The 16,562-nt window shown below is 38.3% G+C and overlaps 1 protein-coding gene across 1 annotated transcript; it reads left to right on the top strand.

The window, feature by feature from the left end:
- Positions 1-13,649: 13,649 nt before the first annotated feature.
- On the top strand, positions 13,650-16,241 carry LOC131604975 (uncharacterized). The gene is made up of 2 exons (XM_058877384.1): positions 13,650-14,649; positions 15,826-16,241. Exons 1-2 carry the CDS (start codon positions 13,650-13,652, stop codon positions 16,239-16,241), a joined length of 1,416 nt encoding a protein of 471 aa, XP_058733367.1.
- The last annotated feature ends 321 nt before the right edge of the window (positions 16,242-16,562 follow it).

Below are 16,562 nucleotides of genomic sequence, written 5' to 3'. Positions count from 1 at the left end.
TATGAAAGCTATGGAGATAAAAACAATACCTGGCTTAGATTTCAATGATCTGGGGCTCATCTCGGATGTTGTTATCCCTCCAAAATTCAAAGTTTCTGTCTTTGCAAAATATGATGGAGTTTCTTGCCCGAAACTACATCTGAGATCCTATGTGAGGAAGATACAACCTCATACAACAGATAACAAATTGTGGATTCACTTCTTCCAAGAAAGTCTGTCGGGTACACAACTCGAGTGGTACTACCAGTTGGAAAATACCAAGGTTCATACTTGGGAAGAATTAGCTGCTGCTTTTTACAAACAGTACCAATACAATGCTGATCTTGCGCCAACCCGTACTCAACTAAGGGGCATGTCTATGGGACCAAAAGAAAGTTTCAAAGGATATGCACAAAAGTGGAGAGATATGGCTGGAAGGGTTCAACCACCCTTATCTGATCGCGAACTAGTCGACATGTTCATGGGCACTTTAACTGGCCCTTTCTATAGCCATTTGCTGGGAAGCTCATCATCAGGTTTCACTGACCTGATACTGACCGGAGAACGTGTCGAAAGTGGCATTCAAAATGGAAAAATTCAAATAGGTTCCTCCTCTGGTACTACAAAAAGGCCCATCAGCGGGAGAAATGAGGTCAATGCAACACAAATTCAGAAAAGTCGCAAAAGTGAGCAGCATCAATCTGTAGGGGCAGTTCTGATCTCCACATCTGCACCTCAAAAAGATCAACAGCCGAAATATACGCATCGACCAGATGCACCAAGAAGAAATTTCACCAAAATCAACATGCCAATCTCTCAGGCATTGCAGCACTTGCTAAAAGCAGATCTGATCACATTAAAAGGTCCTCCAAAGAATGTCAACACTTCCTCTCCGAATTATCGCCCTGATGCAACATGTGCCTATCACTCAAACTGTCCAGGACATGACGCAGATCACTGCTGGGCCCTGAAAAATAAAATACAAGATATGATAGATGCTGGTGAAATTGAGTTCGATCCTCCAGAAACTCCAAATGTCATCACTGCACCTATGCCAAAGCATGACAAAACTGTTAACGCTATCCTGGACACTGTTTACATCTATGATGTGAACGAATTATCAACTCCACTCTGCGAAGTCAAAGGAAAGCTAATCCGAGCTGGTTACTTCCCAGGATGTGACCCCGACTGCTTTTACTGCTCCTGCCTGCCGAATGGTTGTGAAAATCTGAGGATGGGAATTCAAAAATGGATGGATCGCCGTATCATTATGTTTGAGAGGCTCCCTTCTATGGACGTGCTGTGCGAAGTCTTTGCAAACGGGATGAGAATAGAGGATGCCTCAGTGATCTCCAGCTTACCATTCAAAATCTCTGCCAAGGCTCCATTCAAAATTTCTGCTACACTCAAAGTGGCATCAGTAGTCATTGCTAGTCCAACTCCATTTCCATACTCCTCAGACAAAGCTGTCCCATGGGGATATGACACTAATGTTTATGTTCATGGAATTAAGCAGAGTACCTCGACTGAAGAGACCGCAAAGATAACTACTCCGACTGTGGGTAATATTGTGGGTACCAGCAAGATCACGAGAAGTGGAAGAATCTTTTCACCAGAAATTTCTCCAAATGTTGCTGCTGGTCCAGTCCGAGTCCCAGTTCCTAATCAAAATGTCAACGCTCGAGGCAAAGAGCCACAAGTTGAACAAATTCAAACCCCGGTGGAGATCACCGCTGAGGATCCATCAAAGCAAGAAATGGAGGAAATATTGAAAATCATCTGCAAAAGTGATTACAATATTGTTGAGCAACTGGGGCACACTGCTTCAAAAATCTCAATGCTATCTCTGCTAAAATATTCAGAAGCTCATGCCAAAGCTCTGATGAAGTTCCTGAAAGCTGCGCATGTGCCTCAAGAGATCTCAGTCGACCAATTTGAGAATTGTGTTGCCAATCTAACTGTGAGCAATGGTCTCGGTTTCTCCGATGTGGATTTAACCCCTGCTGGGAAAAATCACAACAAAGCCTTACATATCTCCATTGAATGTAATGGCACCACTCTATCTCATGTGCTAGTAGATAACGGTTCTTCTCTGAACGTGTTACCGAAAACAGTACTAGAAAAGCTTGACTTCGAAGGAATTGTGTTACAGCCAAGTGATGTTGTGGTAAGAGCCTTTGACGGGTCAACCAGAACGGTATACGGAAAAGTGAATCTCCCAATCAGAGTGGGTTCTCAGATCTTTGATTCTATCTTTTACGTAATGGAAATTCACCCAGCCTACTCCTGTTTACTTGGACGCCCTTGGATACATGGGGCAAACGCTGTAACTTCTACCCTGCATCAGAAGTTAAAATATCCAGTAAAAGGAAAGATTGTCACAATCTATGGCGAAGAGGAATATGTGGTTAGTCACCTAAGCAATTCCAAATATGTTGAGTTGGAGGACGAATTCATCGAAACTCCATGCCAATCATTTGAGGTGGTCTCTCCAGATGTCTCTACCACCAAGCATATTCCTGCTACTCCAACTACAACTATGGCTTCTCTCAAAGATGCCAAAGCCATGATTGAACAGGGTGATTGCACAGTATGGGGACAGCTTCCCGATATACCCTACAAGTCTGACAAACTAGGTCTGGGCTATGATAGTGAAAATCAAAAGAATGATCAAAGTCCTCGTTCTGAAGGATTGATGTCACACTTCGTCAGCCAAGAAGTAAACGCTATTGAAGATGAAGGAGTGTTCTTGAACCATATCATTCAGCCATATCCAGATGAGATTCCGCCCATTTCCATGGGAATGTGGGATGCTGTGGGAGAACCAAACGGCGGGTATAACTATCAGTATGCCGCACCTCAGAATTCTTATATTGCTATGGAAGACCTTACCCCGACTGGATGGGGTGATCAAATTGGAAATGACGAAAGTTTCACAAGTCCCGTCACTGAGCAATATCAAAATCCACCCAAAGAAGTATGGAACACGCTAGGAGAACCCAGCGGCAAATATGACTATATGGTGAAATATTCCGCTCCTCCGAGCTCACAAATTGCCATGGAGGACATTGTCCCAACTGGATGGGATGAACATTACGATGACAATTTCGCTCTTGGAAAAGCCAGGGAAATACCAAATAACGAGGGTTGCTTTCTGTCAGCATACACTCCTCACCAAGATGCACAAGTCTCTATTCAAAGCATCATCCCGACTTCATGGGACGGCCTTATCGAGCATCTCGCTCAGCCAACAGAGATATCTCAGCCTGGGCTCTCGTATCCAGCAGAATATATCCCTTATCCTGAAGGATCACCGGCTCATTTTCCCACTAATGAAATCAATGTTGTGGAAGATGAAAAAGACAACTGCAACTGGAACAGCTGGGTACCCCCTGCTCACAACAGTGGATTGAACAACTGGAAAGCTGAGGATGTGATCTCCTTTGACCAGGAGTAAATGCCATTTCTTGTTTTCTTTGTGTATATTGTGCAAAGATAAAAGTGGTTCCTGAACAATCGAACCATGAGCTTGAAAGCCGTGTGCCTTAGCACACCGGTCCTTCTATAAGGGCTTATCATATCATGATCATGTGCATTCAATAAAATCATGGGACGCTTGCATATTTAAATTTTGTGATCCTTTTTATTTCTTTCTTCGCTTTCAAATAGCTATGTTTTTTCTTCACCCATACTCACATAATTAACATGCAGATTCACATACACTCTGGATCCAGTCAACAACGATTCTGCTATTGCCCGTCATGACTTTGAAAATCCGATCTACCAAACTGAGGACGAAAGTGAGGAAGATTGTGAAGTGCCAAGAGAACTTGCAAGGCTGCTAGAACAAGAAGACAAGGCCATACAGCCTCACGAGGAGCCAATTGAGGTCATCAACTTGGGCAGCAACGAAGAAATGAAAGAAGTCAAAATAGGGGCTGATTTAGAACACAGCGTCAAGCAAAGACTGATTCAAATGCTGCGAGACTACGTTGAGATATTCGCCTAGTCCTATGAGGATATGCCAGGCCTTGACACGGACATTGTAGTTCATCGCCTGCCAATCAAAGAAGGTAGCACTCCAGTCAAACAGAAACTACGAAGGAGTAGGCCTGATATGTCAAAAAAGATCAAAGACGAGGTTGAAAAACAGTTCAATGCCGGATTCCTAAAAGTTGTAAGTTATCCTCCTTGGATAGCTAACATCGTCCCTGTACCTAAAAAAGACGGGAAAGTCAGAATGTGCGTGGACTACAGAGATCTGAACCGGGCAAGCCCCAAAGATGATTTCCCTTTACCACACATCGATGTACTGGTTGACAATACCGCACAATGCAAGGTATTTTCCTTTATGGACGGATTCTCAGGGTACAATCAAATCAAGATGGCACCCGAAGACATGGAAAAAACAACCTTCACAACACCCTGGGGAACCTTTTGTTACAAAGTAATGCCCTTTGGTCTGAAAAACGCAGGAGCAACCTATCAACGTGCAATGGTAGCACTATTTCATGATATGATTCATCAAGAAATAGAGGTGTATGTTGATGATATGATTGCAAAATCCAACACCGAGGAAGAACATTTGGGTCATTTACACAAGTTGTTTGACAGACTCAAGAAATACAAGTTGCGACTGAACCCAAATAAGTGTACCTTTGGAGTAAGATCCGGCAAACTCTTAGGTTTCATTGTCAGCAGCAAAGGTATTGAGGTTGATCCCGCCAAGGTTAAAGCCATTCAAGAAATGCCTATACCTCGTACCGAGAAACAAGTCAGAGGATTCTTGGGACGTCTAAATTACATCGCCCGATTTATTGCCCACATGACTACTACTTGTGTGTCGATCTTCAAACTGTTGAAGAAAGATCAAGTGGAAAGGTGGAATGACAAATGTCAGTTAGCCTTTGACAAAATCAAAGAATATCTCCAAAAACCTCCAATCTTGTTGCCACCTGTGGAAGGCAGACCTCTGATAATGTACCTAACTGTGTTAGAAGACTCAATGGGGTGTGTACTAGGACAACATGACGAATCCGGCCGAAAGGAGCACGCAATCTACTATCTTAGCAAAAAGTTTACCGATTGTGAAAAAGGATACTCACTACTCGAAAAAACTTGTTGTGCCTTAGCTTGGGCAGCTCGCCGGCTAAGACAGTACATGCTAAATCACACCACTTTCCTAATCTCCAAGATGGATCCCATCAAATACGTGTTCGAAAAACCTGCTCTCTCTGGAAGAATAGCGAGATGGCAAATGATCTTAACAGAATATGACATTCAATACACTTCACAAAAAGCAATCAAAGGAAGTGTGGTAGCTGATCATCTGGCTCATCAAGCAGTGGATGATTATCAAGCATTGAACTTTGACTTCCCAGACGAAGACATTATGCTAGTCAATGACTACAAACAACCAGGACCAGAAGAAGGACCCGAGCCAGGATCCCGGTGGACTATGGTTTTTGACGGAGCTTCTAATGCACTTGGCAATGGCATCGGAGCTGTGATCATGCAGGAGGTCATACACCATTCACTGCCAGATTATGCTTCAATTGCACTAACAATATAGCCGAATACGAAGCATGTATTCTGGGTCTTAAAGCTGCAATCGATCTAAGAATCAAATTCCTGGAAGTCTACGGAGACTCGGCCTTGGTAATCTACCAAGTCAAAGGGGAATGGGACACGAAGCACCCAAATCTAATTCCTTACAAAGAATATGTGCTGAGTTTGATTCTTTACTTCGAAGAAATCACTTTCGAACACATCCCACGCGAGGAAAATCAACTAGCTGATGCTTTAGCTACCATGTCATCCATGTTCAAGGTCAGGTGGGACAACGAGGCGCCTATGATCACCATTTACAGGCAAGATGAACCATCCTATTGCAATGAGATCGATACCGAAGGAACCGAGGAAAAACCATGGTTCCATGAAGTAAAAAGATATCTCGAAGCTCAGGAGTACCCTGAAGGGGCATCCATTAATGACAGAAAGTTTCTAAGGAGGTTTGCTGCCAAATTCTTTCTAAGCAATGGAACCCTATACAAACGCAACCATGACTCGACTTTACTTCGCTGTGTAAACAAGAAGGAAGCAGAACAGATCATGGAAGAAATACACAATGGTACCTTCGGTACTCATTCCAGTGGACATACAATGGCTAAAAAGATCCTGAGAGCAGGTTATTACTGGTCTACCATGGAAACAGACTGCCATCATCACTCCCGAACATGTCACAAATGCCAGATATACGCTGACAAAGTACATGTACCTCCAGTTCCATTAAGCGTCCTGACGGCTCCTTGGCCTTTTGCAATGTGGGGTATTGATATGATTGGAGAAATCAAACCTACTGCCTCCAACGGACATCGCTTTATCCTGGTCGCTATTGACTACTTCACAAAGTGGGTAGAAGCAGCTTCAATTGCTTCTGTCACCAAAAATGTGGTGGCCCGGTTCATCAAATACAATCTCATTTGTCGGTACGGCATCCCTGAACGGATTATCATGGACAATGGCACAAATCTAAACAACAGAATGATTACTGAACTTTGCACACAGTTCAAGATCAAGCATCATAATTCCTCTCCATATCGACCAAAGATGAACGGCGCGGTGGAAGCTGCCAACAAGAACATCAAGAAAATCATACAAAAAATGACAGTAACCTACAAAGACTGGCATGAGATGTTGCCTTTTGCCCTTCATGGTTATCGCACATCTGCGCGTACTTCAACAGGGGCAACTCCATTCTCCTTAGTCTATGGTATGGAGGCAGTTCTTCCAATTGAAATTCAGATTCCTTCCCTAAGGATTATGAAAGAAGCCAATCTAGACGAAGACGATTGGATTCAAACACGGTTGGACCAGATAAACTTGATTGATGAGAAAAGGCTCGCAGCTATTTGTCATGGTCAGCTATACCAAAAGCGTATGATCAAAGCCTTCAACAAAAAATTCAAAAGTCAAGCATACCAAACTGGTGGCTTGGTTGTCAAACGCATCATCTTACCACAAGGTGATCCCAGAGGCAAATGGACTCCCACCTATGAGGGACCATTCATAATCAAGAAAATATTCTCCGGCGGCGCCATGTTGCTTACCACCATGGATGGTGAGGATTTCCCACACCCGGTGAATGCTGACATAGTCAAAAAATACTTCTCTTAAAAAGAAAAAAAAAAACAGCTCGCTAAGTTGAAAACCTAAAAGGGCAACTTAGGCAAAAAAAAATGAGCGTCTCGGTGGATTGAAAACCCGAAAGGGCGGTCCAGGCAAAAAATTAGAGACTAAACAAATACTATCCCGGTAGGCTGAAAACCTGAAAGGGCAGCCTAGGCAAAAGTTAGGGAATGAAGCATACAACTGTGTTCCGTTCAGCTGCCTACTCACCATCAAGATTCAACACCTCAAAGACACCGATCAGTCCAATCACTTTCTTCCAACAAGTGAGGGATGAGATGCTCGAGGACAGATTGGCAATAGCAGAGTTGAAACTTGACAGGATTGTTTTCACATAGCTATTTATCTTCATAAATACTTTCCAAAGCTTTCTGACAATTTCCTACTTCTAGGATTGTTGTCTCCCTGTGCTAACCAGCCTATCATGGCTCTTTTTCAAAAAATCAATGCAGCTTAGGCTCAAAAATCACTATTTTCACTTTTTCTGTTTTAAATACGTAAGCGTCCCCATGATAATTTTGAATGAACATGTGCATTTGAATATGATTGATGTTTACCAGGAAAAACAGGAATAGCATTCAGGAAATGTCCCAATTATCTGGACATCATCCCATCAGAAGAAAATTCCCAAGAGAAACACATTTCTCAGCAAATTCCTCAAAAAGATTTTCTCTTCAAAAGAAGTCTTATCCCCCAGCAGGGTTGTTCCAGATTACTATCTTCAGAAGGTGTGATCCCCGCACCCGGACTTGGTCAGATAGTGCATCGGAGGATTATGCATCTTCCTCATTCCCATTTGAAAGGGCATCAGAACTTCCAGCTACCTGTCATTCTCAAGAGATATTCAAAGATCCTTCAACAGAATACCAGGGTTCTCAAAGAATTTCCCCAGCCAAGGGTACTCAAACAAGACAAAAGATCATCAACGATCACAATATAGTCATATCCAGATGACTGGCGGAAATTTATTTTCCCAAATAGAAGCTCGACATCTCACATTCATACATCACATATTCATATTCATACATCACATTCATACATCACATATTCATATTCATACATCATATTCATACATCATACATCATGCATCATGCGCATATTCATACGCATATTCATACACAACATCACATACATATTTCTCCGGGAATATCTCACATTTACATGCATTGTAAACATTGCATATCACTAACTTGATTTTTCAGGTAGACGGATATCTTCAACAAAGATGTTCTCAATCACATGCAGTGTTCACCTGAATTCCATGAACAGTTCTCTCAGATATAATCAAGCCGAAGATTCATTCTGATCACTTACCAACTCAAAAACAGACATCACAGATCTAAAGTTGATACCTCAGACGGTTCCAAAACGATCTAGCATCACAGATCAAAGCGATACCTCAGACGGTTCCAGAACGATCTAGCATTGCAGATCTAAAGCGATACCTCAGACGGTTCCAAAACGATCTAACATTGCAGATCTAAAGCGATACCTCAGACGGTTCCAAGACGATCTAACATTGCAGATCTAAAGCGATACCTCAGACGGTTCCAAAACGATCTAACATTGCAGATCTAAAGCGATACCTCAGACGGTTCCAAGATGATCTAACATTGCAGATCTAAAGCGATACCTCAGACGGTTCCAGAACGATCTAGCATCACAGATCTAAAGCGATACCTCAGACGGTTCCAGAACGATCTAGCATCACAGATCTAAAGCGATACCTCAGACGGTTCCAGAACGATCTAACATTGCAGATCTAAAGCGATACCTTAGACGGTTCCACAATGATCAACTTCCAAAATCTAAATCGGAAAAACTTTGGACAAGTTCCGTAACGATTATCTTCCAAGACTTAAAGCGGTAACCTTGGACGGTTCCGAAACAGTCAACACAAAGACTTTCAAATCCTTCATCAAGATATAATCAATGGATTCATTCTGATGAACAAACCATCAACACATTTACCAGGTGGCATCTGAAAGCCCATCTCAGGTAATGTTCCAATCTGCCAACAACATTTCGCAAACGACATTCAAATGCAACTTCCAACATCTCTTCTGATCAAGGTAAGTGCAAATTTTCAGGGCATCTAAATATTCAATCATCTTCTACCTTCAGATTTCAGACAATCTCTTCAGGTTTAAGAAGATTGAATAGGGGCAACTGTTATACCCCAAAATTTTCCCGCATCTTTTTTCAAGAAAACTCCAATCTGAAAATTAAAAGTCTCATATAATCATGGATTTTTATTTCAACAAATATCCTGACATATGAAACACTTAGTTTTTAGAATTTTTCTTATACAGTAATTTGGCTTGCAGTTGAATTTATTCTTACGCAAACGCCAAATACTGTTTATTACTTCACACATGCTATTTATTTATTTACAGATAAATAGAACTGACACAATTGGTACAGAGTTAAATCTTTTTGCAGGCGCAGAATCAGGAAACTCAGACTGTACTGGTAACAGTAAGCATTAGTTATTTATTATGTCTATGTTTCTAACAAGTCATGTAAATAACTTTCATCTTTTACATAAAACAAAAACAAAAACAACAAAAAAGAAAATTAACTTTGACTGTTGATTTTTCACTCTAACTGCTACGTCAATACCTGGACAGTCAGTCGACAGCCAAACTGCTGGCAGTACAATTCTCAGTGTTTTGTACCATCAATCAAATCAATCTTTCACAATTCAAAATTCCAAGATTTTTGTTCTAGAAGTCTTCTGAATATCACGCGATTAGCAGAGACTCAACACTGCACAAAAATCAGGTACGCTTAACTGTCTCCTACATAAACAGTCCCTGACTAGGGTTTTCTTGTTTTTACAGGAGAAACAAGTTTTTGAGAGCTCAAATGGATTTCATACACATCCATATATCTCAAAGTACCATCATACAAATTTTCAAACTTCAATTCACTCAGACGCACCGTCAGCAGCTCAAACAGTCAACACACGACCCGTTTGACCAAAAAAGTCAACAGACAGTCAAAAATGAAATTTTTTGTCAAAGTCCATATTTTGTCAAAGGATTCATCATTTGATCATTGGATGATCATAATTCATCAAGGAAAGATCAAAAATCAACAAAACCCTAAGATTCAAAATTAGGGTTTTTGCCTGAAAAGTCAACTCAACTTTGACTGATCATAACTCTCTCATCCTTCATCCAAAAAATTCAAACCAAAGCTTGTTTTGAAGGAAATTCAATTATATTTCAAATGCCATTGATCCCATGGTCATTGGATTTACCATTTGAAAAATATGATCAAAGACATTACAGGTCATTTTCAAAGTCAACAAAAAGACACTTTTTTCAAAAGGACACACAAGGAGCATCAAAAATCATTTTGACATGAGACCAAAGACATTGGTTAGAGGACTCTTTGAGGTTTCCAAAAAGTGCAAGATCTCCTTCATATGACAAAAATTGAGGGATTTAGACCTTGTTGAAGTTGGCTAAATTTTGGGAAAATGCATGAAATCAACATTGCTCAAAATGTATTTTTTTCCAAATGGGGCCAAGTTTTCAGCATTCAAACATCATTTCCATGATATTATGGGCCTCCCACGACCAAGACTAAGCCCACACCATTTTTATTCATTTTTTGCTTGATTTTATCTTATTTTAAGATTAAAATTAAAAGGAAAATGGATGGATAAATGGTAGCTTAACTTCCAAGCATGACTCACCCAAGGAATCTTCATCTTTCTGCAGAGAATTGAAGAGCAAGGCAAGTGCATTGAAGGAGAGGAAGACTTGGTCAAATATTCAAGGATTTTTAATATTTAAAAATCAAACTTTCAACCAAGCAATCAATACTCTTAGCTTCACTTCCAAGCAGCCTTTGGCCTATAAAAGAAGTGGAATACATCAACAACAAGACACCCACGAAAATATAGCAAGAGCATAGCCATCAACTTCACAAAATTCTCAAAAAATCTCATAACTTTTGTAATTTTCAAATTTCATATTCCAATCAATATCAATACAAAACAATCATTCCAATCATCTTCTAAGATCATATAAAGTAAGAATGAACCCTTAATATGGTCCCATGAGAGTCGTAACACATGCATAGTGTTCTTCATGTTCATACATAATTAATTTTCGTTTTCCTATATTTAATCAACCTCAATGTAATCTAATCATTCCACTGAGTTTATGAGGTCCTATAAGTTAGATCTGGGCCTTAACATGTAAGCTCCCACGTGAGAATCGCTCCATGCCATTAACGAGTGTTCATGCGTACCAAAACTTCAACTCCATCGAATCCATAGCTACAGCTTTCAAACAGCGAAACTAACATCATATTTGGACTCAGAGCATCCTAATTAGGGGATCTGGGTTGCTTTTATTGTTTGGAACTAACGTTTTTGCAGGTTTCTAAAAGTATGGAAAAAGCAAAGAAAATCCGCAGGTAATGTTGTAGGAAAATCCGCAGCAAATTCCATAGGTAAAAGGTTGAAGAAGATGAATAGTATGTTGGAAATCTTGACCAGCACGCGTGGCACTTCTGGCGCTTCTCATTCGCCAGTCAACCATTCTTACCATCCACATGCGCATGGTGGGGCCCAACTGACTTATTAAAAGTCTTTGTGATCCCACGTGATCAATTAATGCATGCACACCATGTTCTCTCTAATCTGGGCCATTAGATCATGGTTTTGATTCATCCAACGCATCATACAAGCAGTTCATACCATGCCCTCTCCAGCCTACCACACCTGATCAGTATCCTTTTATCTCCTATTTTTATTTTAATTTCTTTACAAAATTAATTAAAAATAGTTTTAAAAATCCAAAAAATACACAAAAAATATTTTTAGACTTCTAAAATAATATATTATTTTCTGAAATAAAAATATTTTATTTTTCTTCAAAATTTCAATATTTTGCATAATTAATTAGTATATATTTATATATTTGCTTTTTAATTATTCTAACCAATCAAAAAATCATAAAAAAATTGTTCTTCATGTTAAATATTGTTTATATATTATAAACTAATTTTGTACATATTTTGAATAATTTTATCTTTAAGTTTTAATTATTTGTATAATTATTTGTATAATTATGTTTTAATTAGCTTAAATCAATTTCAAATCAAATTCCAAAAATTCCAACAAAATTAGTTTTGTTTTAAAATTAATTGACAAATATTTTGTACATATTTTAAACTTAATTTCTAGGTTTAAATCTATTTTCATCTTTTTTCTTCATTTTAATTTAATTAATCATGCATTAATCATAATTAAAATAAATCATAAAAAATCCAAAAAACATGCCTTTTATTTTTCTTGCAATTTAAATTCCTAGATAAATGTATAGGATGTCAAATTCATGTAAATAGGCTAGTTTACATTTCCTGCACAATCGATGTAATAGCGTAGATTTACTTTCCGCACTTTACATTTCCGCATTTTAATTTCCAGCAAATATAAACTGCGTGTATGTCAAAGATAAAATTGAACCGTTAGATCACTAACTTCAAAGATAAAATATCTGAATCCAATCACAATCACACTTGCACCTCTTAAGGTAAATCCCTTCTCATTCTTTTCAAAATCAAAGTCAAAATTCTACTATTTTGAGTACAAAATCGAACCTTGCGTTTATATCCGGTGAAAGGATAGATTTTTAAAGGAAATAGGATAAAGACCTTACAACTCAAGGTAGACCTCCTAGTTTGCTTGCTCAAATCAAAACAAACAAAATTCTCATACACTGTTGTTTTTCAAAACAAAACTTTCAAAAAAGACAATACTTTGTATACATCCAAACACGGATTATTACAAAGTTAACGTTCTTTTCAAAACATCTTTCGAAAGATAAACAAGCATTTTGTATACATCCACACACGGATCATTACAAAATTCAATTTACAAAAGTATTTGAAACCACATATGAGCATTCTAAAGCAATTGAAAAGTGATCAAAAAACAAGTGAGCTAAGCAAACTTAAGAGCCCATGGATAACCATGGATACAAAGGGTGCTAACACCTTCCCTTTGTATAACCTACCCCCTTACCCAGAATTTCTTAAAGGTCTTTTTTCTGTTTCTTTTATAAACCTTTCCTTAATTGGATAAAATAAAAGGTCGGTGGCGACTCTGTGAATTTTCAAAAATGCGAAAGCATTAAGCGATAAAAAAGAGTCAGTTCACGTATCTCTACAGATCAGAGGTATGGCCCGGGATTAAAAAAACGGAGGTCCACAGTGGTAGTAACAACAAACCTCAATTGTTCTATGGACAATACTTCGACTTTTGGTAAATTCGTATGAGGGCTCATTTAGAAGCACAAGGAGAAGAAGTATGGGAGGTTGTCATAGAAGGTCCTCATGTTCCTACAACTGTCGACAATGGTGTTGGGTCAGATAAACCTAAAGCGTCATGGGATGATAACGATAGAAAGAAGGTTATTGCTGACAAAAAGGCTATCAATCTACTTCAAGGAGCACTTAGCATGGACGAGTTCTTTTGTGTTTCGGCATGTACAACGGCTAAACAAATATGGGATACATTAGTAGAAACTCGCGAAGGAACGGTTGAAGTTAAGAGATCTCGATTAAATACTTTGAGTCAAGAATATGAATTATTTAGAATGCAGCCCAGAGAAAGCATTCTTGAACTACAAAAGAGATTTGTTCACTTAATAAATCATCTAGACGCTCTTGGAAAGAAAATTTCTATCGAGGAACAAAATCTTAAAGTTCTAAGATCCTTAACCAGAGAATGGCAACCAAAGGTAACGGCAATATCCAAGAAGAAGACTTTAACAAAAATGACTTCCGCAACATTGTTCGGAAAACTTCAAGAATACGAAACGAAACTCGAAAGAATTCAAAAGCATGAAAGTTTAGATTCAAAATCCAAAGGCATTTCTTTGAAAGTAAATTCTATGTACGATGATCCATCGGTGGAAGATGAAAATTTTATGCTTCTTGTTAAAAGACTTGGTAAGTGCTTTGGTAAAAATAATAAATCATCTCATGTAAAAAGAAAGAACCATTTCAGGAAAAAGGAGGCCTCCACTTCAACACAAGATGTCACATGTTGTGAATGTGGTAAACAAGGTCATATAAAACCAGATTGTCCAAAACTCTCCAAGAATGGTGGTGTCAAAGGCAAAAAGGACCTCGAGAATAAAAAGGCCTATGTTGCATGGGAAGATAATGAGATAAGTTCATCATCCGATTCGGATAGCGACGAAAGTGCAAATCTAACATTGATGGCTTCACACCATTCCTATGATGAGAACGATGAGGTTAGTAATGAATTCTCTATTTTCGATAATGATGCACAAGGTGCCATAAATGAATTATTAAATGAATGCAAAATGTTATATAGAACCATATCAACTCAAGAGAAACAAATCAAAATTCTTGAGAAAATGGATACCATGCAAAAAGATTTCGAGGTTGAAAAGAAACAATATGTTGATAAAATAGAACAAAAATTTACATGTAATAATTGTGAATCATTTTCCTTTCAAATTGTCCAATTAAAGAGAGTCCTAGAAAGATATGAAAAAGGAAAAATTGGTTTAGAAGGTATCCGTAGTCAACAAAGGTATTCTAATGATAAAAGTGGGCTTAGTTATTCAAAGTTCTCAAAACCAAGTTCTAACAAAACCATTTTTGTTAAGGCTAGTGACCAAACATCTCAAGAGAAAATTAACAAGCCTAAAGTGGTACATCACCATCCTAAGAAAATATTCAACAAAAAGAAACCTTATGTTCATAGATATAGAAGTAATTTTGTTCCTACATGTTTCTATTGTGGTATAAGTGGCCATACACCTAATGCTTGCCATATTAGAAACTTTAGTGGAGCAAGCGGGCGTTATGTGTGGGTAAAGAAAGGTACTAATTATGAAGGACCCAAAGCATTTTGGGTTCCTAACAAAACTTAATTTGTTTCGTAGGTATACTTGAAGATCACATCAAATCAATGGTATCTTGATAGTGGTTGTTCCAAGCATATGACGGGAGACATTAACAAATTTTTAGATCTAAAGCTTAAGGCCAAGGGTTATGTTACTTATGGAGACAACAATAAAGGAAATATTCTTGGCGTAGGCAAATTTGGTGAACCACCTTTCACATCCATTGAAGATGTTCTTTATGTTGAAGGACTAAAGCACAATCTTCTTAGTATTAGCCAACTTTGTGACAAAGGACTCAAGATCAAGTTTACTAAAGATGAATGCTTGATAGAAGATGAAGTCACGCATGAGGTTAAACTTAAAGGTAAAACAATTAATAATATATTTATGATTTCTCTTGATGACTTATTTTTTAAGGTAAAATGTCTCATGGCGAACAATAACGACTCGTGGCTTTGGCACAAAAGAATTGTTCATATTCATATGGAACATTTGAATAAATTAATCAAACATGATCTTGTCATTGGATAGCCTAAGATAAAGTTTGTCAAAGATCGACTTTGTGATGCTTGTCAAAAAGAGAAACAAACAAAATCAACTTTCAAATCTAAGAATGTGGTGTCCACTACAAGGCCATTACAATTGTTACACATGAACTTATTTGGTCCATCAAGAACAAGGAGTCTCGGAGGTAATGTATATGCTTTAGTTATTGTTGACGATTTCTCTAAATATACTTGGACATTCTTTCTAGTGCAGAAAAATGATGCATTTGAAGCGTTCAAGAAATATGCAAAGCAAATTCAAAATGAGAAGTCACTAACAATTGCCTCCATAAGAAGTGACCATGGTGGAGAATTTCAAAATGCTTCGTTTGAAGAATTTTGCGAAGAACATGGAATATCTCATAATTTCTCAGCACCAAGGACTCCTCAACAAAATGGAGTAGTGGAAAGAAAGAATAGATCACTTGTGGAACTTGCAAGAGCGAAGCTTAGCGACTCAAAACTTCCTAAATATTTTTGGGCGGATGCGATAAGCACGGCATGTTTTGTAAGTAATAGGGTTAATATTCGACATATCTTAAAGAAGACTCCATATGAACTATTCAAAGGAAGGAAACCAAACATTGCTAATTTCACATCTTTGGATGCAAATATTTTGTCTTGAACAATGACAAAGACAATCTTGGTAAGTTTGATGAAAAATCCGACGAAGGTATTTTTCTTGGTTATTCTCTTTCTAGTATAGCTTTTAGAATATATAATAAAAGAACCTTAAAAATTGAAGAATCAATGCATGTATATTTTGATGAATCTAACCCCTCCAAGGAGGATATTATTTCTTGTGATGATGATGATGATATAATAGAGATCCCTCAAGAAATTTCTTCAAGAGATGTCAATAAAGAATCACCAAAACAACAAGAAGAAGTTTCTCAACCAAGTACAAATGTCAAACCATCGGAACAACAAGAAGAAGTCTCACAAA

This window comes from Vicia villosa, linkage group LG5 (genome assembly GCF_029867415.1).
Source record: "Vicia villosa cultivar HV-30 ecotype Madison, WI linkage group LG5, Vvil1.0, whole genome shotgun sequence".
In the NCBI taxonomy this organism is placed as follows: Eukaryota; Viridiplantae; Streptophyta; class Magnoliopsida; order Fabales; family Fabaceae; genus Vicia; species Vicia villosa.
The sequence above is the reverse complement of the archived record's forward strand: the minus strand, read 5'-3'. Positions and strand labels throughout refer to the sequence as shown.